Genomic DNA, 27122 nt, shown 5'->3' with positions numbered 1-27122 from the left:
TGACTATACAAGGTGAAAAGCACATCTGCGTTTGGATGCCCCCGCCATGAATGAGGGGTTGTTAACATCTGGAAAATGTCCCCACCGCCCAACAAACAACAGCTCGTGACCTCCTGTTTGAGTGGAGCTTTGAAGAGCGGGACTACCTTTAAGGGACGCTCATTTTGAAAAGTTAGAATGTTCAGTGTTGTTGTCTATAGGGAACACAAACAACAGTCTTTGTGAACCAACTCTGAGAACAGAGAGTAAGCACAGCATTTCTTTTGTTTTCCAGACATTCACATGCTCTGACTGTAGAATGGTAGGTGCTCCTTAAACTCTTAACTGTTCTTAACAGAATTTGGCATTTCTGTCCCTAGCTGTTCCCGCGACTGCCAACGATGGGCAGACTCTTAAGGGCTGCGTGCCCCCAGAGCCCACCACAGGAGCCAGTGGCACTCAACAACAAGGTATATCAAATGCCTTCTAACTGCTTCAGAATGTCCTGAGCACGGGGAGGGCTGATCGGCGAGTGGGGAGAAGGACATCTCTAGGGAGGGCAAAGAGCAGGACCAAAGGCACCAAGATGCTTATCAGTGAGGGGTCTTCCACGGGACCCTCCTTTGTCAGAAGGAGGGAGGACAGAGCAGCAGCCAAGGGCAGGGCTGTCCATCTGCCGGAGGCCATCTCTGGTCTTCTATTGACTCAAAGGCCATAGGTGATTCTTTCTCACGTTGTTTCACTTACATTATTGTGGTCACTGTGTTCTGACATCACGTCTGCTCCCTTTCTTCATCACTTCAGTCATTAAGGTCTGGCCAGATTTCTCTGAATTCCTCATTTCAGCATTTCTCACCATTGTTCAGCTGCTCCCCCACGGATGCATTTCTAGGTTTTTGCTACAACAAAAAGAACTGCAGCAAATCTCAAGGTAGAAATGAGACCTTTTCATCCACCTTTGCCCTCCTTCAAGTCCACACACACTAAATGAGCGTGGTGGCCCCTGAGGCTGTCCCCATTTAGTCTCTTTTCTGGTTCTTTCTAGAACATTTGCAGCTCAGCCCTCAGCGCCTAGCTTTCCCATTTCTCCAACCCTACCTTTGTCTTTTGTCACCTCTGCCAGTCTGAGAGGTTGTGAGTTGGAACCTCAGTTGTTTTAATTTGCATTTCTCTTCTATTCACCATCTGTAGCATTTTTCATACAGCTTATAGTAGTTGAATTTCTTTTGAAAATTTTTTATATTCCCTTAACTTCTCTATTAGCTAATAGCTCTGGGCCACAGAGAGATATGTTAGTTCACTGTGTATCTTTGATATCAGACATTTGCTGAGATTTTTCCCCCAGCTGATACTTACACTGAGTTTGCTTATGCATAACCTTTTTAATTTGATATAATCAAAATTACATGTTCTGTTTCTTGTGTTCTCTTCTGTCCCTTGTTTGATGATAAATTTTCCTACCAGGCAGATCTCAGAAAGATTCTCTTCATTTTTTTCTTCTTAGATTTTAATTGGCTGTGCATAATTTCCATCCTTCATCCTGTGCATTAAATTTGTACAGTTTGCAGATGTTTTATTACTATGCATTCTTGTTTTTTCCTGATTTTAGAGGAGGAATATCCACTATATTGGATATAGTTTGTGCCAAACCATCATGGGCTTAATGAACCTTTTAGCTCAGAACTTTTTTATAGGTGAAGTATGTGTAGAAAATGTTTATTGTTCGTGTTTATCAGAAGAGGCTATTTGCCTGCATGTGCCAGACTAAGAAAAAAAACTAAGAAAAATCAATTGCTTTTTCCAACAAATAACTAAAACTTTTATAGAGAGAGCAGTATGAATAATCCTTATATATTGCTTATCTAAAGAAACTTAATACATCAAGAAAACTTCCAAAATTTTTACTGAAATCAAATGGGCATTTTCTAGGACTACAGAAGAAAGTTGGGCTAAATGGAGAGAGTGATGAGGTGATTGCACGCCTGTCACAATCTATGACACCCATAAGTGAATGAAAACTGCTGCCTTACTTCCTCCCATGCATATGTGTTTCTCTTCTCTTTTATTCATCATTTAAATCTTCATCAGATGAGAAGATCTGTCCTGAATGCTTCTCTGATTGAATCATTAATCATGGGCTGAATTTGAATGTTTTCAGCATTTGGATAAATACCTTTTTGTTCATTTGGATTTTAACTCTGCCTCTTAAGGAACCTGGTATCTGGGGAGTAAAGTGAGTCCTTTAGTTCAAGTAATGTCTCTTGTTTTTCAAACACCAACTGTGTAGGTTACTCTCAGGGGACTGGGATTTCACATTATTCACATGAAGACAGTCAGCAGGCTTACATGTTAAAGCAAGGTAAGAAGCAAGCAGCATGAGTGTAATGTTCTCTTTGCTCTTTCTGTCCTAAACGCACATCTCTAAATGTATAGGAAGAAGCACTCTCAGCGGCAACAAGCGGCCCCGGCAAGAGGAGGACCCCCAGAGCGCCGGCCCCAAAGTACAGCGACAGAGTACAAACTAGGCATCTGTGCCACATCTCTCCTCCCAGCGGGAGAAAGAAAAGTGCAAACAAAGACCGGCTCATCCGAGAAAGGGCAGAGTCCCCCAGAGCATCATCAAGGGCTAGAGGAAACAGCATCAATTCTTAGTGGATGAAACAGCGAACTTACAGGTCCCAGCTTTCTGGCAAAAATAAATGTGTAGACATCGTTCTCCAACCATCCTGTTTCCCTGACTGTGTGACCGAGTCAAACTGGGGCAGTGCTGCTAGCTGTAGGTGGTTATCATGGGGCTCCTTCTAGAAGCTCTTCCCTTCCCTTCCTTGTTTCTAGAGTCCTCCATTCATTCTGCCATTTTAGAAACAGAGATCCTTTTCGAGTTTGGAAATGATTGGGGGTGGGGAAGGGGGGGAGGACTGGCCTTTCTCTGAAGCAGCTGAGACGGTTACCTGCACACCTCATCCCAAGGCTGCCTTCCCCCATGCCCTTTCTCCTTCGAGGCTCCCAGGGGGGTTGAGGTGACTCGAATCCAGAGCCGTGGGCTTCATTATAGATCGAGGTTAGCTTCAGAAGTGTGTGACGACCCTTTCACTTGAACTCAGTCTCTAAAACAAAAAGCCTTCTTTCCTTTCTCCTGGCTCCATGACGGTGACTGACTGCTCACTTCATCAACTGATCTCCTCCCTTTTATTTGGTGTCGAGCGGTTCCTCGAGTCTTTCTGATCTAGTTGAGCTTTTCCCTTGCATTGGTGGCTTCTTGATCCAACTGCATTTCTAAACCCCTTTGAGGGAGGAGGAAATTGCTCAGGCTTGGAGCATCTGTGGGGCCTCACCAGGAGAGCATCCAGGTGGGAATATAGGTGAGCAGGAAATAGCAGTATCTGTGCTGGATTTCTCGTAAGCAAAACTTTGGCTTTGTGGGGTTTTCCCCCTCTGTTCAGGAAGAAATGCTGTTGGTAGTTGAAATTGGAATCTTTTAATAAATTCTTTCAAAATGTTCCTCATTGATGGAAACCAGTTACATTTTTGAGATGTGTTCTTTCTAATGGCATTTTTATGGTTTTTAACTTTTTATTGAATTTCACAAAGGAACAAATGGTAATTTGTATATAAAGGACTCAGTAATGAATTTGTTTAATGTAAATAGAAATATTCATGATTAGTGATAGACTTCTCAATATATTTTTGATAATTTTTCACATAGGGAAAAAGTACAGGTGGTAACTAAGGAGAGTTTCCAGCAGACATGGGAGAAACGTGGAGGTTGTTCTGACTTTCTGAAAAGATGTTAACATTTTGAGGCACGGTTTTCTTGACCTCATTGGATGATCCAGTATTTTGCAAACTTTGATAACATAAAGTTTAGAAAATGTATGTATCTGTACCTGTTGGGTAGAGCACTCCCAAACATAGCCGTGTCTGTTTGAAAACTTTGTGGGCTCCGGTGTGTGTGTCCACAGTTGTGCAAAGCATCATTTATATGTCCCCTTTTCCTCATATCTCTATTTTTTTGTTTACTGCTCAAGTGGCCTTGTCAATAAAGTGTAAATACAAAGACCCATGTTTGTGAGTTGTTGTTTTGGAAGGTCTGGGAGAGGTGACCAGTGGGGTCAAAGCAAAGCCCCATGGACACTGGCTACACAACCTGGCGAGCACATCATGCATTTCACCTGGGAGCACAGTTAGTGTCTGATCCCCCCTTCTCCATGGTCTACTGGTGGTGGCCCCAGCAGTTTGCTCCAGAAGCCGGGGGACGTAGAGAGCTTGGGTTTGGGAGCTGGGTCTCTGGGCAGAGGGAGCAGGGGCTATTTCCAGTTTGGGAGCCCCCTCAAGGGGGCCCTTTCAGACCCCCCCCCCCTCTGTTGTCCAACCCTTTCGGCAAACACTCAAGGCCTGCCTTCCTTGGAAGATTGAGAACATCCGTCTGTCTTGAGCTTCCTTAACTCTCCTGCAAACCTCAGAACCTCTTCACCCACCATCTCTACATGCTCTCTTGTCAGAGAATGACAAGAGCCCTTCTCTTCGCTAGACAAGGCCCACCCACCAGCCTGTTGAGCCCTGGCTACCATTCCTTCCTGTCTCCTTCCTTCAGGGGCTTGCTGCCACAGTCTGTCCCTCACCTCACTTCCCCCTCTCCCGAGTTCCTGGATGCTTCCCTGCAGTTTGCAGACATGTTCTGGTTTGCCTTTAAGACCCATTCCAGCTCTGCTCTTCCAGAGTGTGTCCCAATGTGCTGAAGGAAACAGAAAAGGTGCAGGTCTGAACCAGTCTCTGGTTTTTAAGGAATGACAGAAGGTTGAATGTCACTCAGTTTTTAAAGGGTCTGAAAAGGCAGGTATTTCAGAATGTCTGCCAGTGAGATTGAGGTTTGATTTCCTGCAAAATTCTAAAATGATTCATTAAAGGGGCAGTTTAGGAACGCTTAGAAAGGGAGGGAAGTGTTCACCATAAACAGACGTGTTAATTAAGAAGAAGTCCTGCCAACCTAAACTCATTTTGGTCTGATTTGTGTGTTGTTTTTTGTTTTTTGACAGACTTAAAGAGGAAGGAGAGAGTTAAATAAGCATTTAGATAGCACCTCCTGTGTGCTAGGCACTGTGCTAAGCAGATGTCTCATTTGACCTTCACAACAACCCTGAGAGGTACATGACGATTTTCCCCATTTTACAAATGAGAAAACTGAAACAGACAGAGGCTAAGTGACTTGGCCAGGGTGACACAGCTAGTAAATGTCTAAGGCTGAATTTGTACTCAGATCTTCCTGACTCCAGGCCCCAGGTTCAATCCAGTGCACCCCCAGTTACAATGAGAAATGCAGTGAGTACGGTATTCAGTGAGGTATTTAACAAATTCTCTCAGAAACTCCTTGTCAACAAGATGGGGAGATGTGATGAATAGTAAAGAAAGGTGCATTCAAAATGATCCACATGACCCCAGGAGAGAAAGCATAATCCTTTGGTCCCATTCAGCCAATGCTGGGAGTCAGAAAAACCTGTGTTCAAATCCTGACCAATGAAGACATGGCAGATACACGTGGGACATTATCACATGACAAAAAAACTCGGGTGGGCACAAGCTAATAGCTTGACTGAAAAAACTGAAACCCCCAAAGAGCTACACAGGATGGAATAGGGTGGGGGGGACACAGAAAAAACTTTCATAACAAAACTGCCCCCAAAAGGAATGTTATTTATTATGGGGAGTTTCCTCATCAAGGGAAGTCTTCAGGTGGCATCTGGATGGCTTCCTAGAAGATGTCATCAATGAGGTTCATGATTCAGGTAAGAGATAAAAACTCTCTCTGTCCCTCCCCCTCTTTGTCTGTCCTCTGTCAGTAGATGGATGGATGGATGGATCAGTGGAAAGATAGAAAGATGGCTAGATAATCCTGTGATTCCCTTCCAACTCTTGAGTATAACATCTATAAATATTTGCTACATAGAGAATCTGATCTAGGCCCCTTGTTGAGCCTAGTTCTTTGAAGATTTCTGGAGTATATAGACTTGGTCATTAAAAAGTTTGGTAAATTTAAATATGGTAAAGGAATTTTGAATTAAAACTGTAATCTGCATTTGGACACCAGAACCCTACTATACAAATCTGCCTTCAATCGTATTATTTTTACTAAGCAGAAATGCCAACTGGTAATTTTTTAAAATGTCCTTTTTTGCTCCAAATCATAGCTATTGGAGAAATGCGATAGTGACCAAACTTGGCTTTGCTCTATGTGTTTCCATATGACGCCCTCTCCAGTCACCTTGAAAGAGCCTTGGAAGATACTAATGAGCCACAGGAGATGCAGTTTGCAGAGTTAGGAAGATGAATAGGAAGTATTAGGAAAGGAACTAGAACATTTGGGTGGCAAGCACTCAAAGACCGGAAATAAATGGAAGTCTGCTCCTTCCCACCAAGTGGATATATTGATTTAGCACGTGGACGCAGTCACGTATGTATTTCATCATGATGAAACATCAAAGTCATTTCAAAGGCAGTAAAATTTGAGACTTGGGAGTCAGAAAAACCTGTGTTCAAATCCTGCATCAGACATTTGCTTAGTTGTGTGCCTTTAGACAAGTCAATTTAACTTCTTGGTCTCCGTTTCATCATCTATAATGGAGGTAATGATAGCACCTGCTTCTAAGGTGGTTGTGAAGATCATATGAGACAACAAATAACACTCAGCAAACCTTAAAGCTATGAATAAATACCAGCTATTCTATTTTCCTTAGTTTGTAATTTGCTAGACTTGAAAAAATATAGTTGTTCTTCCCTTTACCCAGTAGTTGAGTTCCTAAAGAATTAATGGGAAATTAATTTAGAAAAAAGCATTTTATGGTTTAAAAATCTGAGATGAGCGATTTGGAACTATGCCCAAAGGGCTATCAAACTGCACATACCCTTTGATCCAGCAATACCACTGCTAGGTCTATATCCCAAAGACATCACAAAAATATTTTGTACAAAAATATTTATAGCAGCTCTTTTTACAATGGCTAAGAATTGGAAATCTAAGGAATGCCCATCAATTGGGTAATGGCTAAACAAGCTGTGGCGGGGCAGCTAGATGGTGCAGTGGATAAGCACCGGCCCTGGATTCAGGAGTACCTGAGTTCAAATCCGGCCTCAGACACTTACTAGCTGTGTGATCCTGGGCAAGTCACTTAACCCCAATTGCCACACACACACACACACACACACACAACCAAAAAAAAAAAAACCAAGCTGTGGTGTATGATTATAATGAAATGTTATTGTGCTATAAGAAATGACAAGATGATTTTGGAAAGGCCTGGAAAGACTTATATGAATTGATGCATAGTGAAATGAGGAGAACCAGGAGAACCTTGTGCATGGTGACAGCAATATTGTTGGATGAACTGTGAATGACTTAACTATTCTCAGTAATACAATGACCCAAGACAATCCCAAAGGACTAATGATGAAGCATACTATCCACCTCCAAAGAACTGATATTGATTGAATGCAGCCTAAAGCATGCTATTTTCACTTTCTTTTTCTTTTATTTGAATCTTCTTGTGCAAAATGACTACTATAAAAATGTCTTACATAATTGCATATGTATAACCTATACCTGATTGCTTACTTTTTCAGGCAAGAGGGAGGGAGGGATAGAATTTGGAACACAAAACTTTAAATAAAAAGGTTGAAAAATTGGGGGAAAAAATCTGAGATGAGGTCAGAGTTCTGACTGATCATGACTTGGCAGCAGTTCCTGCTGTTTAACTTGGCTTTACCCTATCTCTGACCTTTCTGTTTCTGTCAAATTATTAATGACCCATAAGCAAAAATTTAGGGAACAGGGGTCTTGCCTATTTGAAAGATCCCTGTAATAGTTAATAGTAGCTAACATTTCTATAGCACCTACCAGGTGCCCAGGCACTGTGCTAAGTACTGTTCACAAATATATCTCATTAGATCCTCAAAGCAATCCTTAGAGGCAGGTGCTATTATTATCCCCATTTTACAGTTGGGGAAACTGAGGCAAACAGGTTAAGTGACTTGCCCAGGGTCACACAGGTCGTAAGTGACTGAGGCTGGATTTGGATTTGGGTCTTCTATACTCTAGGCCCAGCTCTCCAGTGCATGACTGGGCTGCCTAGTAAATCTGCCTGGAGTATGATTTTATTTAAAATTCAAAACATTAAGCTCCTCCTGTGGCAAGACAGGATCCCTGCCCTTACGTAGGTCACATATGGATAACGAAATCACAAACTACCATGAGCATTATGAAGTAAGTTGTGTTTCAGGGACTCAGAACTGCAGTTCTTAACACTGGAGTGTCAGCTATGGTGAGCTCAGTAATTAGCCCTCCTTTGACACCTGTACTACCGCAGTGAGACACGCTCCCCCTGCCCACAGAAATAACCCAAAATACATGTGTCTCCTGGGACTCAGGGCTACCTAAGACCCAGAACGTGAGTTCCTGGCACCCAGATCCTTATTGGCTACTGTCACATGGCTCAACCTCAGAAATGAATGTGGCCTTATTAATAGGAATATCATTCAGGGAGGCGCATGGTCACACTTTGGAGAAGCCCCCTCTCCTTGTCTGCCCCTGGAGAAAGCAGACAGCTGTAAGTGCAGCATCTCTGAGGCTAAGGGAGTAGAATGGCCAACCTTGGAGGTGGGTGGAGGGAGAGGAGGATCCTCTGAGAGCTCTCTACTCACACAAAGACACTCCAAGGCCACACGAGAATAGCGGGGGGACAGCCCGCTACATGGTGCCCCAACCCCTTCCTAGACAGAGAGCAGGAAACAGATCTGTGATTTTTTGTATCTTTCCCCAGCAACCAATGGAGATCAACTCTTCTGAAATTTACAATCTTAGGACTGAGTTGTCCAGGGACTGACAGTTTAAATGACTCGACCTGGGTCACGGTGCCAATAAGTGTCAGAGCCAGAACTTGAACCCTCTGCTCTCTGACTGCGGATCCATCCTTTTCGGCCGTCTACTGATCTTAGCATCCACTTAGTTTATGGATTTGATTAGATGTAATTGGTACAGTCCAGTCTCTTTTCTCGAGCCCTCCCCTGCTTTGAGAAGCATTTGGAACAGTACAAGAAGAACGCATCCTGTTTCCCGCCCCGAAATGCTGAAGCAAGGCTATGATAGGCTAAAGAGAGATCATACTTAGCTATGATAGGTTTAGGCCAGCCAATGTTCAGCAGAGTGATAGGCTGGGCTAAGGAGGCTATACTGAGTTGTGATAGGGCAGCAATTCTAAGCTGTAATAGGCTGGGAGGAATTAGTCTGAGTTACGATAGGCTGAGTCTAAGAAAGCAATAATGACTGAGCTGTGATAGGCTGGAGCGAGGCCACGCCGAGTCGTGATAGGCTCGAGCGGGACCTATGTGGAGGTAGGGTCAGCTTCCCGGAAGAGAGTGGCCAGTCTCCGCTGACTGGGACTCAGTACTGCGCGGCTTTCTGCAGCTGCGGCAGGGGCAGGTGAGGTGCGGGAGAGGGGTTGGGGTGGGGTACGGGGAGGCACGCTCCAGGATCTCGAGGAGCGCTGGCTCTTCCTCAGCGACTGCCTGCTCCGGCTCGCCCGGGGTGGGGAGGGGAGGCCGCGGGCCGAGCCCCCGGCGGCTTTGGCCCCTCCGAGCCGTACCTGGCATTTGGGGGGACGCGTTTTGGACTTCAGCCCCGCCCCCATCCTGTAAAACCAGGGTCTGTGGGCGAGACTCCCAGAGCCGGCAGGGAGGCAGCGCAGAGCGGGGAGCCGGGTGCAGGTCCTGCCTCTGCCGCTTACTCCAGGATCGTCCTGGGCAAGCCACTCAACTTCTCTGGGCCATGGTCACTTCCAGCCCCAAGTCCGTGACCGAAGCTTGACCACGTACTCTGGGAGACCTTGAGCAAGTCATTCACCTCCGTGGGCCTCCGTTTTCCTTATCTGTAAAAAAAAAGGGTTTGGGCTAGATGAGCAATCCAATAGAAATGACCCCTTCCGGCAGCCCATTGACTTAGAAAACTACAAGCCAACATTATCTGTGTTGTATTGTATTTTTTAAACATTTCCCAATTGACACATAGTAGTCGGTTATATCAGTGTTCCGTGTCATCCTTATCCTCTGACAAGAGGATCATCCAGTCCTGGGTGAAGGACCTCCACTGCCCCCCCCCCCCCCGCTCCCCCCTTCTACTTCTGGTCTGTTAGGAATCCGTTTTCCTGGACATCTGCTCTGCAGTTTCCATCCTTTGCTTCCAGGTCGCAGTAAGTTGGGGTGGGAAGCGACCCCATAAACCTCCTATATGCCCAAATTTGTGCTTTAGAAACATAGATGATTAATCTCCGGCCCCTGCTCCTGAAACTGCCCTCTGTGGGGCCAAGGAGAAAAGTCTTCCAAGTGACCAGCTGCCAGGTCCTGGCAGAGAGCTGTCCCTCAGCACCATACGCCTCCCCACCTCCATGGATGGCTTAAAGGCCCTTTTCCCATTCTGAATTCTGTGTGTTTGTCAATTACAGAAATCTTGTTTCTCCTAAGTTTAGCCTCTGCATGTCTTAAATACTGTTGGACTTAATAACATGATATGAAGATATCTCCCCTGGATTTGGAGTAAGATGGGCTGGATTTTAAGGACTGCAACCTGATAGCTGAGTGACCTCAGGCAAAACATGTCACCCCAGCCCTGTCTCATCTTCTATAAAATGAAGAGATTCAACTAGATTGACCTCTAAAGACCCCTCTTAATCTTAGGATTTCCCTGCATATCAGGAGCAAGTTTTGTATTCACCAAAGCTGGCACTGCTTGGGTGGCAAAGAGTAAAATAAAACCGATGGATAGTCATTCTTTCTACAGTGGTTATTTTGCATTTTAGTAGTGTGCTACTTTTCAGACAGGCCAGATGTACTTTCTCCCTAATTCTAGCTACATCATGTTCATCCAAAAGCTTATCAATTGGATGTAATCAAACGTGGCCATTTTATCCTTCATGCTTATCCTTATCCTTGTATGGGCAAGATTTTTCCTGTAAGTGTGTTAGGAGAGATCATCCTGTTTCCTTCTCTAATTTGTTTATATTCTCTGTGGTATTTTCCCCTAGGGCACTTTTGCATCCATTTGCAGCCTTCTGTTTGTGATGTGCTGTGTGAGATCTTGTCCCCATCTTTCTGCCACACTGCTGTCTTGTGAGAAAATAATCTGTTTTGGAATGCCCAAAAGCCCCAGCTTGAGGGAATTGATTGGATTGATTGGATTGACTGACTCTCAAGAGGGTGTGTTCTCAGAGGCTGTGGATTCTGACCTCAGCAGGAGACCAGATGGATACAAAAGTGCCCTAGGGGTAAATATATAAAAGAGGATCCATCAGTATAGAAAATAAAATCGGGGTTCTCTAAGGGTGTGTCAAAAAAGATCATTCACGAGGCTATGTCAACTAGGGAGGTGCAGTCATGCAAGCCCTGGTTCTTCCTCTGGTCCTCCTCCACCAGCCTGTTAGAGAGCTGAACTGACCATGGAAGCTCCTCCTTTTTAGAGGATATCAATCCATTTGGGGTGATGTTACTGATCTCATTATTATTATTATTATCCCCAGGTGAAAGAGCTGATATAATAGCTAGAATAGTTAGCTATATGTAATAGCTATAATAGTTAGAAGACCCTAACTGGGACCCCAATATTCCTGAGCATTTTGATAAGTTGCAGGAAGCAAGGGAAACTTTGTTGAAGGCAATGAAATCCTGTGTGTTAGCAAGACTGATAACTGGCAAAAATTTATAGATACCGTTCAGGAACCTAATGAAAGACCTAATAGATTCTATGATAGATTGTGTAAGAGTGCCAAACAATATACTAGATTAGACCCATTACATTCTAAAGATGCACATTTTATTTCTAATCATTTTGTTCACCAATCCTTGCCAGAAATATGGAAATATTTTGAAACGCAGTGTCCAGGTTGGAATGCCCTGAGTGCTAACAGAATTAAAGAAATAGCAACGTATATTTATGAAGGAAAGAAGAGGGAAGAAAGGAACAGACAGGGCATTTTAGCTCCAGTACAGGAAAGCACAAGACAGTGAGGTCAGGCAGTTGAGAATCACTATCAATCCCTGGATTACTATCAACCGCCTAGATTTTGCTATTACTGCAACAGACGGGGCACATAATGCAGTACTGTAGGATTATGCAAAGGGAATGAAATCAGAATCGTTATAGATCTTTTCAGAGGGGTACAGAGAGGCAGAATGAAAAGTTATAGGCCTCCTCAAAGGGGCACAGAGGAGGAGAACCAAACTACTTATGGATCCTTTCAGAGAGAAACAGAGGACTGATGGTGTAGGGGAGGGGAAAGGACAGTGGAATCTGAAGACTTTACCTTTCCAGACCCCAAGATCTTTAGCCCTCTTGTGCCAGTCCATTCACCACCCCAGAATAATGAACCCCATGTAACCCTTAGAGTTGGGGACACTTATTATGATTGTTTATTAGATACAGGAACCTCAAGATCAGTCCTAGTGAGCAAACCTGACCCTGAATGTACATCTATTAGATCTCTACATGTAGTCAGGGTCTCAGGGAAAACTCAAACAGTTGCAAAATTAACCCCTCACATGGCATCTATGGGCCCATTAATAGTAGAACATTCACTTCTTATGCCCGACTCTCCTGCAAATCTATTAGGTTGTAACCTCCTTTGTAAACTTAGAGCAACCATATCTTGTTCTCCAGATGGTGGCATCTCTGTGGAATTGCCAGAGGACACTGTCCACTTGCTGCTAATTTTGATCTCAGACACTCAGAAAACATGAGAGATACATTTGAAATCTCTTCTGATATTCCTGAGTCCCTGTGGGCTTCTTCCTCTTCTGATGCAGGTCTCCTTAAATCTGCTGTGCGTGTTACCCATTGAGACTCAAAAAAGCAAAGCAAAAAAAAAAAAGAAAGAAAGAAAAGAAATAGTATGGTTCAATCTGCATCTAGATTCCATAGTTGGTTTTTTTTTTTTCTGAATTTGGAGAGCATTTTCCATCATGAGTCCTTTGGAACTATCTTGGACCACTGTATTGCTGAGAAGAGTCAAGTCTATCACAGTCAATCAACACACACTGTTGTTGATACTGTGTACAATGTTCTCCTGGTTCTGCTCATCTCACTCAGTATTAGTTCATGTAAGTCCTTCCAGGTTACTCTGAAATCTGCCTGCTCTTCGTTTCTTACAGCACAATAGTATTCCATTACATTCATATACCAGAACTTGTTCAGCCATTCCCCAACTGATGGGTATCCCCATAATTTCCAATTCCTTGCCACCACAAAAAGAGCAGCTGTAAATATTTTTGTACATGTGGGTCCTTTTCCCCTTTTTATGATCTCTTTGGGAAAAAGACCTAATAGTGGTATTGCTGGGTCAAAGGATATGCATAGCTTTATAGCCCTTTGGGCATAGTTCCAAATTGCTCTCCAGAATGGTTGGATCACAATTCTACAAACAATGCATTAGTGTTCCAATTTTCCCACAGCTTCTCCAACATTTGTCATTTTTCTTTTTTGTCATTAGCCAATCTGATAGGTGTTAGGTGTCAGTTGTTTTAATTTGCATTTTTCTAATCAACAGTGATTTAGAGCATTTTTTCATATGGCAATAGGTAGCTTTGATTTCTTCATCAGAAAACAGCCTGTTCATATCCTTTGACCATTTCTCAATTGAGGAATAACTTGGATTTTTATAAATTTGATTTAGTTCCTGATATATTTTAGAAACAAGGCCTTTATCAGAAGTACTGGCTATAAAAATTGTTTCCCAGCTTTCTGCCTCCCTTCTAATTTTGGATGCATTGCTTCTGTTTGTACAGAACCTTTTTCATTTAATGTAATCAAAATCATCCATTTTGCATTTCATAATATTCTCTATTTCTAGTTTGGTTATAAACTGTTCTCCTTTCCATAAAGTCATTTACTACTGTGTCTCCCCTGCCTATTGATCCACCACTCTATTTCTTAGCCGGTACCAAATAGTTTTGCTGACTGCCGCTTTATAGTAAAGCTTCAGATTTGGTACAGCTAGCCCACTTTCCTGTGTATTTTTTTTTCATTAGTTCCCTTGATATTCTTGACCTTTTGTTTTTCCAGATGAATTTTGTTATTATTTTTTCTAGCTCTATAAAATAAATTTTAGGTAGTCTGATTGGTATGGCATGGAATAAGTAAATTAATTTAGGTAGAATTGTCATTTTTATTACATTAGCTCAGCCTATCCATGAGCAATTGATATTTTTCCAATTATTTAGATCTGATTTGATTTGTGTGAAAAGTGATTTGTAATTGTGTTCATAGAGTTCCTGGGTTTGTCTTGGCAAGTAGACTCCCAAGTATTTTATACTGTCTACAGTTACTTTAAATGGGATTTCTATCTCTTGCTGCTGGACTTTGTTGGTCATGTATAGAAATGCTGATGGTTCTGCCTGCATTGATTTTGACAAAGGTGAACATTTCACTGATTCTGTTCTATCCCAAATCTACTCTTTCCTGGGAGTAACTCCACAGTTCCATACACCTGACCACCCACAAAGCTCAGGCCAGGTGGAGCCTATGAGTAAAGAGCATAAGAACATGATTGGTAAATTGTGCCCTGAAACTCATTGGAAGTGGCCCAATGTTCTACTCTTGGTACTGTTCTATCTGCGCAGCAGGCCAAGAGGAGAACTACATATATCGCCTTTTGAGATGCTTTTTGGCTGCCCCCCATCCAAGCAGAACCTTTCCCCAGTATATACGTCATTGTTGTTTCCTATATACAGGAGTTACAAGGCAGGAGCAGCAGTACAGGCTGGCCCCTTGGACTTCTTACATGATTTGAACCCAGGAGACAGTATATATATCAAAACTTTTCAGCAGACTAATGGGACTCAGCCAGTTTGGGGAGGTCCTTTCCAGGTATTGCTGACAACTGCCATCAAAATTGGGAAAAAAGGAGTCTTGGATCATTGCTCCCATGTAAAACCAGTACCAGCACTTGACGAGTAATGCATTGATGGAAATTATGTAATAATGAGTAATAATGCATATTATATCCCGAGTCAGAAAGCTAATTCATTTTTTTTTTTGCTGTCATCATTATCCTCAGTTGTTAAATCCATGTGAGCCTTGGATTATGGGAACTTACCATTTGAGACATTAATTGCCTTTATTCTGAGTTATCAGATCAGAACAGCCAAGATGCCAGCCATTCATGAGGGAAATACATACAAGAAAGGTTTCTGAACTGTCACAGGACAGGTGACATGCACAAAGTACAGGTAGTACACTGCTTTGGAAAAGGTTAAGAGAACAGCCATTGGCAAGAGCTGAGGTTGGATTTTCTTGGCTTAATTCTACCACCACCACCCCACCCCACCCCCCCATTGCACCAGATGGCTGGGCTATGCCATCTCATTCTACACCTGGCTTTGATTCCCCCTCCTATATGCCTGATGCCATGGACATCTCAATCCCATGCATCTTATTAAGCCTGACTCAGTTTCCCTTCAACATACTGCACTGGCTGTCTGCAGAGCCATGAAGTTTGGCAGTGCTTATTTCTCTTAATTCTCTGTTCCTTTATGGTAACCCTATATATCTCAGATGTCATGATAAACACGATGTTGAATTTGGCCTTGGCATCTGTTACCAGTTACATTAGATTCTTTAATTTCTCATAATGGCATAAGGATAATTAAGCAGATGATACAATGAGTGATGAAACAAAGATAAAAATTCTTTTCTTAATTACTATCACAATTGTCTTAGCCCTGTATTAAAGAAGGGTATGCCAGCATAATTTATGGACTCTCTTGCAAGTAACTTGTTAGAAGTTATTATAACTGAAATTAATCTGACAACTTTTATATTACGTCCTCTCAATTTATTCTCCACAGGGGGGTTACAGTAATACTAAGTTTTTTTAAAGTTTCAATTTTTGTCTTTATTATATGTTTTATATGTAATAACTGGACAATACATAATTCTAAAATCTCTAAAAAGATTCTGAATCTCCTCAGACATATGTTTTTGAGAACTATCATTGTTTGACTTGGTTATTGGCAAAGCTATTTAAAGTTGTGTTAAGATCAGTCTTGTAGGAAATTTTCTAGCTGATCATCAGCGTCCACACCTGAAAAGCTTTAACTCTACAACTACACCCAGCTGAGAGCCCGAGAATCATCTGAGGAAGGCTTCCAAAGACTTACAGGGACATTGTCCTGTTTTCCTTTTCCCTTTGCACACACTATCTGTAATGTCCACCTACCAAGGGGACTGCCCCCTTTAGTTTTTGTCAATGCATCGTTCATTTTCTTTTCTCTCTTTTCATTCCCTTTACATTGTTAGTCTTAAGTATCATCTAAGGAAATGGTTTCCTTTTTTTTTTTTTATGGAACACTTCACGAATTTGCGTGTCATCCTTGCGCAGGGGCCATGCTAATCTTCTCTGTATCCTTCCACTTTTTGTATATGTGCTGCCGAAGTGAGCATGGAAACTGTTTTCTTAACGAAGCACAGGTGGGTTTGTGAGAAAATCATGGGTTTTGGAACGCCCAAAGGCTCAGCTTGAGGAAATTGATTGGATTGATTAGATTGACTGACTGACTGATTGACTCACTTGACGTTGACTTGATTGAAACCACACCTGCCTGACTCAAGAGGGTGTGTTCTCAGAGGCTGTGGACTCTGACCTCAGCACAAGAGCACCCTCAAGTCCAGTGAACCAATGGATTTGGGTGGTGCCGGCCAATTAGTTTGAAGCAGTGTGTAAGGGCCGCCTCTTCTAGGGACGGAGGAGCAGCTTCCACAGTCAGTTCAGCTCTCGAACAGGCTGGTGGAGGAGGACTGGAAGAAGAACCAGGCGAGGAGGCTGGAACTCTAGGCTAGATAAGCCTTTTCTTTCTGAGCCAAGTGTTCTCTTTCTACTAACACTTGGTATGCTTTAATAAATGCTTAATGACCAAAACTGGTGCTAAAGCTTTTAATTTATAAGTAACCCTAGCTAATTTTCCCTACACTCGGGACAGGAATACGGCGACCACGCATTAGATTTTACTCATCACAGTCTAGTTCTCCTGGCAACAAGGAGAATTTTTAAAGGGGGGAGGGGTCAGCTGAAGACCTGGCTTTGGATGTTTCCATCCCTGTCTTTATCAATCTTGCACATAGAAGAATTGTTCTGTTTCTTAGTGATCCAAATCAGTTTTATTTCCTAATTTGGGATAATAGGTAGCATGATTCATTAATGAATCTAGGATTGGACTTGGGATCAGCCATGTGTCAGTGGGCAGAGCTATCATTGAACTTTCTGAGCCTCGTGCAGTGGCCTAAGACTTATTCGGCTACAGGTGGGAGATTCTTTGGGGGAGGGAGTTCAGATACCTAACAAAATCACAGGTCTCTGAGCTCTTGGCTTAATTGGGATCCATGAAGCTAAGATTACATATGCTTTCATTATTGAATTGAAACAATGAGAGGAAATAAGAGGAAGACAGGTTTTTGTCTCAAGCTAAGGAAAAAGTGGAAAGGGCTCGATTAGGGAGTGGTGGGTTTTCAGGTAAAGTCTGGCAGATGGTTTGCCTAAGGTAGTTATGGGATTTGTGACCAAGAACAGGTTGGGTTGGATACCCTTCGAGGTGCTTGTCAGCTAAGCTTCCACCTTGACCACTAGCCTAGCCTGAGTTCACCTGCCCACACTTCTTGACATTTCCTCCTCTTCTCATTTTTGTGGCAGTGGCCTCTTGGTTCAGATTGCTTCTGCCAATACTCCTATTCCTTAGTTATTTCATCTTTTCCCCCTTTCTCCTCCCCCACCCACCTCAGGTGAAGGTGACTTTTCTTCTTGCCAAATAAACCTGTCTCTTTCTGACAGTAAAGTAAGCCTCTGATTCCATTCTACTCCATATTCTTTTGCCTTTATCATCCCCACCTCACTTCTTTTCCATCTCTCTATCTTGTGCTTCCCTACTGTCTGCAAAGACACTCTTGTCTCCGCCATCCCTCCCATCCTTCCCTACTTTGGCCATCTAGCATCTCTCCTCCCTTTTGAGACTAAAGATAAGGAGGCCTTCTACAATTGGTCTGACTTCTGACCTCATCATTCAACCAGAACAGCTCTATCCAGTTACCAGGGGTCTTTTAATTGCTAAATCTAATGGCCTTTTCTTGGTCCTCATTCTTCATGGCCTCACTACAGCCTTTGACAGGGCCCAGCACCCTCTTCTCTAATAGTCTCTTTTCTCCCAAGTTCCCACCATCCTCCTACCTCTCCAGACCTTCACCCAGGTCCTGCTAACCACGGACGTCTCAAAAGGCTCACTCCTGGGCCTTCTTCGCCCTTAATACTGTTTGGCTTCTTGGATTTAGGGACTAGAGCACCAGGGTGGAGTTAGGAAGACCCCAGTTCAAATGTGGCCTTATAATTACTAGCTATGTGACCCTGGCCAAGTCTCAAGTAACCTCTATTTGTGTCAGTTTCCTCATCTGTAAAATGAGATAATAATAATGGCACCTCCCTTCCAGGGATGGTATGAGGAACACATAAGGAAATCATTGTAAAGTGCTCAGCACAACGTAGTAAGCAATATGTAAACATTAGTTATTGCTGGCAGCCCTAGTCTCCCTTCTGATCTCGTCTTCCGTCTCTAACTGCCTCCCAAAGATCTCAAACTGCACGCCCCAGAGACATCCAAAATTCCCTTTGTCCAAAGATGAGCTCGGTCCCCCAGCTTGTAAATATCAGGCAGACGGGAGGACATGTGGAATTGTTTCAGCGAAAGCGTTTTGTGAATTGTAGAGGGCTCTGGCCGTGCAAGCTGTTACCATGTGCGGAGTGGAGGAGCAGGGAAGAGGGAGCCTGATGGAGTGAGGTGCAGGGGATGGCATCAGAAGGGGCCGGGCTGCTCAGGGAAGCAGAGGCCAGGGCATAGCCAAGGCACCTGAGCAGAGTGGGGGCCTGGAGGGCATGGGGCTGGCTGCAGAGGGGTCAGCACAGGACTGAAGAGAAGGAATCAAACCCATTTGAGCAAGAGAATGATTGGGATTATTCCAAGGATAGCTCTGGATGCGGTCTTGGTAGTTCTAGAGTAAAGCTGGTGATGACAATCGCTGGTGTTTCCAGAGCAGGGCACCTCAGCACAGGAGACAAGCATGCCTTCTCTGCCCAACACCTACCCCAAATGGGACTGTTTTTCAGTTACGCTTCGATCCGTTTAAGCCCCAGCACTGAGGTCAGAGTCACTCTTCCTCATATTTTCTTAGTCTCCAGACACTAACCATGTCACAGTTAAGGAAGGACCCTGGCTTATTTTTGAAAAAGCAGCTCATTTCTCAGAAAAATTGAGAACCCTTGGCTTCCTTTATAACTCTTTACATGCACTCTGCATTTGGCAGAGAGCTCAGGAAGCATTGCTGACTGGCTGGAAATCCCTTCCATAATGCAAAATGGCTACACTCCAGGAAGAAGGATGCTGCAGAACTCAAAAGACAAATCCAGAACCCAAGACCCAGAATCCCCAAAGGATCATTAAGCCTTCATCTTTCTCTTTCAGTGCAAAAGTACCATTTAAAGTGATAATAGCATTGTAATATTTCAGGCACCAGATTTTGCCTCTTAGCCAAAGTGACACACATCCTTCATTCAGAACAACCAATGGGGCTTTTTCCTTGCTCCTTCTCTTCCTCTTCTGAGTTTTTTGGTTTTTTTTAACTTAACAAACACCAAATAAAATGAGCCTTTCCATATACAAAGGAAAACCCGGGAGGATCAGACATGAAGCTGAATCTATTACACCCAGAACATAACAGATTCAGTATAGAACTTTCAAAGCTGTCCAGCTTGTCTGTATTTCCTTCTGACTTGCCTTCTGTTTTCTTTTTTTATGGCTACCTTAACACTACCCCTCCTTAACACCCTAATCTCGTCACCTTCTAATCTCCGTTCCCAAAAATGTTTTAAAAAAAGAAAAACAAAATCCTCCTAACAAGTACACATGGCAAGCCAAACAGATAATAACCACCCATGTCCAATAGTGTGCCCCGTTCTGCTCTGAGTCCTCCCCTTTCTCTTCCAGGAGAACAGCAATGTGGTGCCACTGCCCTAGACCCTCTTCCTCTGGTCCTGTTCACGTGTGTCAGTTGGTGTGGGTTTTCCCAGGTTTCTCTGAAGCCTCTTATCATTTCTTACAGTACACTAATATCCCATTGTATTCATTTGCCATAGTTTGTTCAGCCAGGCCCCACTTGATGGGGGATCCAGCTTGTACTTTGATTTTCTGCTAGAGCATAAAGAGCTGCTACAGATGTTTTTGTACACGTGGGTCTTTTCCCTCGATCTGGGGGGGGGGGGGTAGGATAGCAGTGCTCCTCTTAGGCATGGTTTCTCAAGGGTCAGTCCTAGCTTCTCTTCTCTATAATATACTGTCCTTTGGTGAGGTCATCCACCCCCATGGATGCACAGAAGCCCCCTCTCTATAGATACTGCCCTCTTCCCCAGATTCCCAGGACTGTACTTTCAGGCCCTATGTTTGATATCACTCTCCACCATGAGAACCTTAAACAGGTAATGCCACATCCTCCTGGCTCCCAGGCTCTAGACTCTTCCCTCATCTCCACTCCTACTGCAGCCATGCAGACTTTCCCACCTCCATCCTCTGCTCAGACGTCTTCACTGGCTCCCCAGTACCTGCCAGATCATACTGGCTCCTGAGCCCACCCTTCTGAGGATGTCTGTCCAGGCTTCTCTCAGACCACTCCCCATCATGCCCGTGGTATGCCATCAGACTGTGCTCTTCTGTCCCTACCCCAGTCTCTGCACCTTTGCTCATGCCTTTTGTAGGCCTGAAACAGACTCCTCTCCCCCAGTGCCCATCTTTCTCCCTTCAAGACCCATTTCCTCACCCCTTCCCCGCAGGTGAAAATGATCTCTCCTCAGACTTGGGGGGGGGGGGAGACAAAAGATCAAAGGGACCACAATCACATTTTAGATTGTGTCATTCTTATTTGTATATGTGAGGGCCTCCCCTCCCTTTATATTCTAGGAGGCAGTGTGTGGTGTGATGGATCTTGTCAGGAAGACCCCGGGCCAAATGTTGCTTCTGACACCAGCTGAGCCCCACATCCTCATCTCTAAAATGGGGACCAAAGTACTTGTAGCACCTGTCTTCCAGCACTTTGGGGGTCAAACCAGGCAATCTATGTCATAGACTGCCCAATATAAAGCACTCTATATCCCATCCCCTTCTCTAAGGGCTTGAACATTGGAGGCCCTTTTCATCAGTCACCCGAGGAAGCTCCCAACCCAAACAAGGCCAAGTGATGCTCTAAGAGCCATCTCAGTCCCCCGTGGGATGGGAAGGAGCACAAGTCAAGGGCTATCTTGTAAGAACTTACCCTCCCCTCTCTGGACCCCTGATAGTAGAGGGGGGATTCACACCGTTCCTAAAACTGTCCGTGCAAGCTGTGACATGGAGGGATCTCCAGTCAGTGAGGCTTGCTATTCTCCCCATTCACAAAGGCTTCAGGCAGGGTCCTGAATTCCCTATGAAACAGAATTTTCATACATTCCACCCCTTCAGCAGTGAGGGTGGAGGACACGCACTGAGCTCCCTGCCCCCAGCCCTCTCCACCAGTTGGGCCCAGGTCCCCAGTATGAATATTCAGAGTCTGACTCGCTGTCATTTCATAGCAGTGGCAGATCCAGGGTGAATGTTCATTCTCCCTCTACCTCACAAGAGGCAGCAGGCAATGAAAGAGAACGTGGGGCTAGCCGGAGGGCAAGGAGATGTAGAGCACAGCACAGACCATCCCAAGGGGAATGAAACTAGAAAATCAGAAGGTGCTATTCCTGTACTCCCTACAGTGGGGACCAGTCTGAGTGGGGACCAACATGAGGAGGGGGAGGACAGACAAGTGCCTGGGAACATAAAAGGAAGTCTGAAGGGCCAGAGGCCCAGGGAGAAAGCTGGAGTTAAACCTGGTTCCCAGGTAGGTAAATCAATAGATTCATAAACACAGAAGGAAAAATGAGAGGCCATAGCACAATGAACAAGTATTATACAATTAAGGAGAATAAACAAAAATATAGAAGTGGAAGCAAATCTGACGAAAAAGCAGCAAAAGATCATTTTAAAAGGACTGGGACACGAATGCACTGTTTGGTGGAGTTGTGAACTGATCCAGCTATACCAAAGAGCAATTTGGAACTATGCCCAAAGGGCTATGGGACTGTGCATAGCCTTTGACCTAGTAATACCACTACTAGGTCTATATCCCAAAGAGATCAAAGAAAAAGAACCTATAGGGTACAAAATATTTATAGCAGCTCTTTCTGGGTGGCAAAGAATTGGAAACTGAGGGCATTCCCAACAACTGGGGAATGGCTGAATAAGATATGGCCTATGAATGTGATAGAATATTATTGTGTTGTAACAAAGGATGAGAGGGATGGTTTCAGGAAAACCCTAGAAGAGTTAGATGAACTGATGCAAAGTGAAGTGAGCAGAACCAGGAGAGCATTGTACACAGTAGCATTGTGATAGTAATATTTTAAGGATGATCAACTGTGAAAGATTTGGCTATTCTTAGCAAAACAGTGATCTAAGACATACCAAAGGACTCAAAACTGCTGTCCACCTCCCCAGAGATAGAACACTGATGGGCTTGGTGCAGATGGAAGCAGATCTTTTTTCAGAACACGACTGATGCGGAAGGGCTTTGCATGGCTTCATTTGTATGATAGATATTGTATTTCACGCCTTCTCATGGGGTGGAGGAAGGGGTGATGGAAGGGAGAGACCTTGAAATGGAAAATAAAACTGAATTTTAAAAACCAGATTCAAGATTGCCAGCACATTCTACCAACACCAAATGGCTAAATCCTGTCGTTAAGAGGAAGTTGTTACTGGAAATAGCAAAGAAAAACCATCTAACAGAGACCTTCTATTAGACACAGCCTCTCTCCGCTTCTGCCAGTGAAGGGAAGGGCGAGAAAGCAGGGTACAAAGGAAGAACAAGAAGGGTAAAATCACCCAGTCTGCTATGGTCTAAGATGAAAAGGCACTGGACGAGTCAGAGATTGGGGAAAAGAGAAGGTGGGGAAAGGAAGGGCTGGAGCCGGGTGTTTGATCCTTACCTTCCCCACGGGTGAGGAAAGAAGCCTGCTCAATGTCAGCCAGAAGCAGGAAGGGCATTAGACTGCACAGATGAGGAAACAGGCACAAAGTGGGGGATGACATGACTTACAACAAGTCCCATAGCGGCTTGTGGAATTGATTCTTTTAAACTAGCAGAAAACCGTCGATTGCTGACCATTAAGTTATGTTTCCTGAGGCACCTACCTAGCTCAGCCTTACTGGTGGGGAGGCCCAGAGAAGGGACCCATCACACACAGTGTGGGACTAAAATCCAAGCTTCCTGCCTCTTGGTCCAATGATCTTTCTTTTTCTTTCTTTCTCTTTCTTTTTTTTGGTGAGGCAACTGGGGTTAAGTGACTTGCCCAGGGTCACACAGCTAGTAAGTGTCAAGTGTCTGAGGCTGGATTTGAACTCAGGTCCTCCTGAATCCAGGGCCGGTGCTCTATCCACTGCGCCACCTAGCTGCCCCCCAATGATCTTTCGATTAAAAGCCTGCCTCTGCTTTTAATAGATCTTTAAATTCACTTTATCCTTTAATGTCTGTAGTTGGCTCTTTTAATCAGTGATTACATTTAACAACACAGCAGCCAGGGCAGCTAGGTGGCACAGTGGATAGAGCACCGGCCCTGGATTCAGGAGGACCTGAGTTCAAATTCAGCCTCAGACACTTGACACTAGCTGTGTGACCCTGAGCAAGTCACTTAACCCCAGTTGCCTCACCAAAAAAAAAAAAAAAAATTATCTTGATACCTTTGAAATCCAACAATCTGTGAAAAACACAGCAGCCTTCCTTTCACAGTTGGCTACACCAGCAGGAAAACCATGCATTCTAGACCATAAACCAGGGCACCACCACTAATTAATTGGGGGCAACGCTCCCTAATCTCAAGCCAAGTGCCTGGGAGGAAACGTACAGATTCTTGAAGGTTGGCCCTTGCTGGTCGTGTTTATAAAGGGACAATTCTATTTGTAAAAGGAAAATTTTCTTAATTCCTAAGGAAATAAAGGGGAAATTGGCATCTGTTAGCAAGGCTACATTCCCTTCCTGTATAATTCTGTTGATTCAACATTCTCATTTTAACCAGTCTTAAATTTTTTTTTAAATTAGAAATGCATGTTTTAATTATACATCTTATTGGATATTTTCCAGAAATGATTGAACTGAAATTTTATACTCAGGTAATAGTAGCTGTTTTCCTTACTAAGGGATGGTGAAAATGTTCCAAAAAATCTCCCACTGATCTGCTGAATCAGGATTCATGTACCTAAATGACTTTAAAAGTATATGTTTTTGCATGACTTCATTTGAGTTAACCTTATTAGCCATGCAAATAATCTGCTGCTTTATAAGTATTGTGCCCATTTTCTAAAAATGAAGCTTTGGGGGAGTAGTGGATAAAGGACCAGCCCTGGATTCAGGAGAAGACCTGAGTTCAAATTCGGCCTCAAACGCTTGACTTACTAGCTGTGTGACCCTGGGCAAGTCACTTAACCTTCATTGTCCTGCAAAAAAAAAAAAGAAAAAGAAGCAGCCTTCACAGAGCTGTACTGTCTCAGAGGTCATAGCTGCCAGGGGTTCCCAACTGGTTCCTCCACTTAGCAGCAAGGTGCTCTTGGGCAAGGTTGCTTGCCTTCCCTGGAGGACTCTGTCTCTAACCAGAGGATGATAATGTTAACAGTGTCTACCTCTCAGGGCTGTTTTGAGGAAATAGATTTTATACAGGAAGCAGGGCAGAAATGTGAATTATTAAATAACTTTTAGTAGGAAACTGGATTAACCTGAGTCTTCCAAAAATTTCCTCATGAATTCAGTGGGCACCTAGAGGCACCTCAAATTGGAAAATATGTGGCATCACTAACCTTATGCTTTTGCTTTCTTCCAGCTTCTAAAGACACTCCAAGCTCCACGATGGTGAGGGGCATTGGGCAAGGGATTACAGGCATGTTTAGGATGTTACTGATGAGATCCCAGCCGTGCCCACTGTGGTCTTATAAAAAGGCTGAAGCACGGAAGTACGAGCCTTTCTTAAAGTACTTCACTTCTACAAATGACAGACAACAGCCCAAGGATGAGAATAACGTGACTGTGGGAAACCTCTGCAGGTTATCAGTTGACATCAGGAAAATTCGAAGAGTAAAGGGATGGGTGCTTTCCAAGGAGGAAACTTATGTTGAAGAAATTGCCAGTATTCTGCAGAAAATAGGCACTAAGGAAACAGCACTAGCCAGCATCTTGGAACGCTGTCCAGAAGCTATCCTTTGTAGTCCAGCAGCAGTTAATGCCCAGATAGACCTGTGGCGGTCTGTCTGCCGGAACAAGGAGGAGTTGGCGGCATTAATAGAACAGTTTCCAGAATCGTTCTTTATTGTTAAAGACCAGGAGAATCAGAAGCTTAATGTTGAATTTTTTCAAGAATTGGGGCTCAAGAATGTGATTATTAGTAGGGTCTTGACAACCGCACCCAGTATTTTTTGTAATTCTGTAGAAAAGAATAAACAAATGATCAAGATGCTACAGGAAAGTTACTTGAATTTAGGGGGCTCCCAAGCCAATATGAAAGTTTGGCTACTTAAACTATTGAGTCAAGACCCATATATTTTGTTAAATTCTTCCACTCCTGTAAAGGAAACGCTGGAATTTCTCCAGAAGCAAGGCTTCATGGACTTGGAAATTCTCCAACTTCTGTCCAAACTCAAAGGATTTCTTTTTCAGCTCTCCCCTCCTAGGGTACAAGAAAGCATCTTTTTCACCAGGAATGCTTTTAAATGCACAGATCAGGACCTGAAGGAACTGATTTTAAAATGCCCTGCCCTTCTGTACTATACTGTCCCCGTTCTAGAAGAGCGAATGCAAGGTCTGTTCAAAGAAGGTATTTCTTTATCTCAAATAAGAGAAACACCCATGGTACTTGAGTTGACACCACAAATTGTACAGTACAGAATTAGAAAACTAAATTCTTTGGGATATAGCATAAGGAATGGAAATCTAGAAAACTTAAATGGTACCAAAAAAGAGTTTGAGTCCAACTTTGGTAAAATACAAGCAAAGAAAGAAAGGCCATTATTTAATCCTGTAGCACCCTTAAATGTGGAAGATTAACATGAGGTAATTAGGGTGCCACTGTACCAGTATACATTAAACATGGCCAGCAATGGGAACAGCTGGGAACGCTGTTTCCTCTCAACACACACTTTGTGGTCCTGGATGATCATCTGAGTCGTGAGTGCTTACTGTGGTAACTAGGCTCTCAGCCACTTCATTTGCTACGTTCTCAACTTTGTGATAAATCATGCTTTTGTGATGAAATGCATAATCATAAAATGTAAATATATGGATAAAACCTTTTAAGCCATATTTCAATAAAAGTTAATATAATATTCATCCTGTAGCATGTTTGTTTTTTGTTGTTTACCTTGGATAGCAATTAATCTAATTAAGTTATGAGGGAATCCTTTCAGAGAAACTTGACAACAATCTCCCAGTGATTTCAAGTTTAAATATATCTCTGTATTTGTGTGGTTCGGTGCTGTTACAATCAGGGAAGAAATTAATGTAAAATGTTAGTAATCTGATATGACTATTCAAAATTGCATGTAATTTGAAGCTACTCAGCCAAATAGATGCCCTATTTTCTTTGGTTAAAATACCGGATTAACTGAAACCAACTAATTCCAAGTCTTTTTTTAGCCTGGATGCCTTGCTTTTAAATTCAATGATGTTTTGATTGTACTTAATTTGAGAATCCCAACTAATACTTGTAAATTATATTACATTGTAAATACGACCCACTTTAAAGAAACCCAATATACCAAAAAAATCCAACTGTATACAACTATTTTTAGGAAGAACATTTCCTCTTAAAAGAGGTCATGTCACATGGGTCCCTAAAATAGAAACCCTTGGATTTAAATCACTCCACTTGCAAAATTGAAATTTGATAAGCCTATTATGCAAAGCAAGAAGCTACCTATATATTTTGTGATTTGCGTACCAGGAGATGTGGATCCTGTATCTATATATAATCCTT

At 43.3% G+C, this 27122-nt stretch overlaps 2 protein-coding genes and 1 non-coding gene across 4 annotated transcripts in view; 2 read left to right on the top strand and 1 right to left on the bottom strand.

Annotated features, from left to right (window-relative positions):
- Positions 1-4031, top strand: part of CRY1 (cryptochrome circadian regulator 1) — a 48646-nt gene extending 44615 nt beyond the window's left edge. Inside the window, exons 11-13 of one of the 2 annotated variants that reach the window (XM_043967971.1) lie at positions 360-449; positions 2267-2338; positions 2413-4031. In XM_043967971.1, the coding sequence (XP_043823906.1) occupies positions 360-449; positions 2267-2338; positions 2413-2504 (254 nt within the window). In that variant the 3' untranslated portion in view covers positions 2505-4031. The remainder of the gene's footprint in view (positions 1-359; positions 450-2266; positions 2339-2412) is intronic. The other variant, XM_043967972.1, reaches the window with a different exon arrangement.
- Positions 4032-8584: 4553 nt separating this feature from the next.
- Positions 8585-26476, top strand: MTERF2 (mitochondrial transcription termination factor 2). The gene is made up of 2 exons (XM_043966557.1): positions 8585-9448; positions 24978-26476. The coding sequence occupies exon 2, from the start codon at positions 25004-25006 to the stop codon at positions 26192-26194; it is 1191 nt and encodes a 396-aa protein (XP_043822492.1). The 5' UTR covers positions 8585-9448; positions 24978-25003; the 3' UTR covers positions 26195-26476.
- LOC122730181 lies at positions 16347-16453 on the bottom strand. The gene has a single exon (XR_006353395.1). It is a non-coding gene; the product is annotated as a U6 spliceosomal RNA (small nuclear RNA).
- Positions 26477-27122: the final 646 nt, after the last annotated feature.

This window comes from Dromiciops gliroides, chromosome 5, assembly GCF_019393635.1.
Source record: "Dromiciops gliroides isolate mDroGli1 chromosome 5, mDroGli1.pri, whole genome shotgun sequence".
Classification (NCBI taxonomy): domain Eukaryota; kingdom Metazoa; phylum Chordata; class Mammalia; order Microbiotheria; family Microbiotheriidae; genus Dromiciops; species Dromiciops gliroides.
Note: the sequence above shows the minus strand (reverse complement) of the source record. Positions and strands in the feature narration are given on the sequence as shown.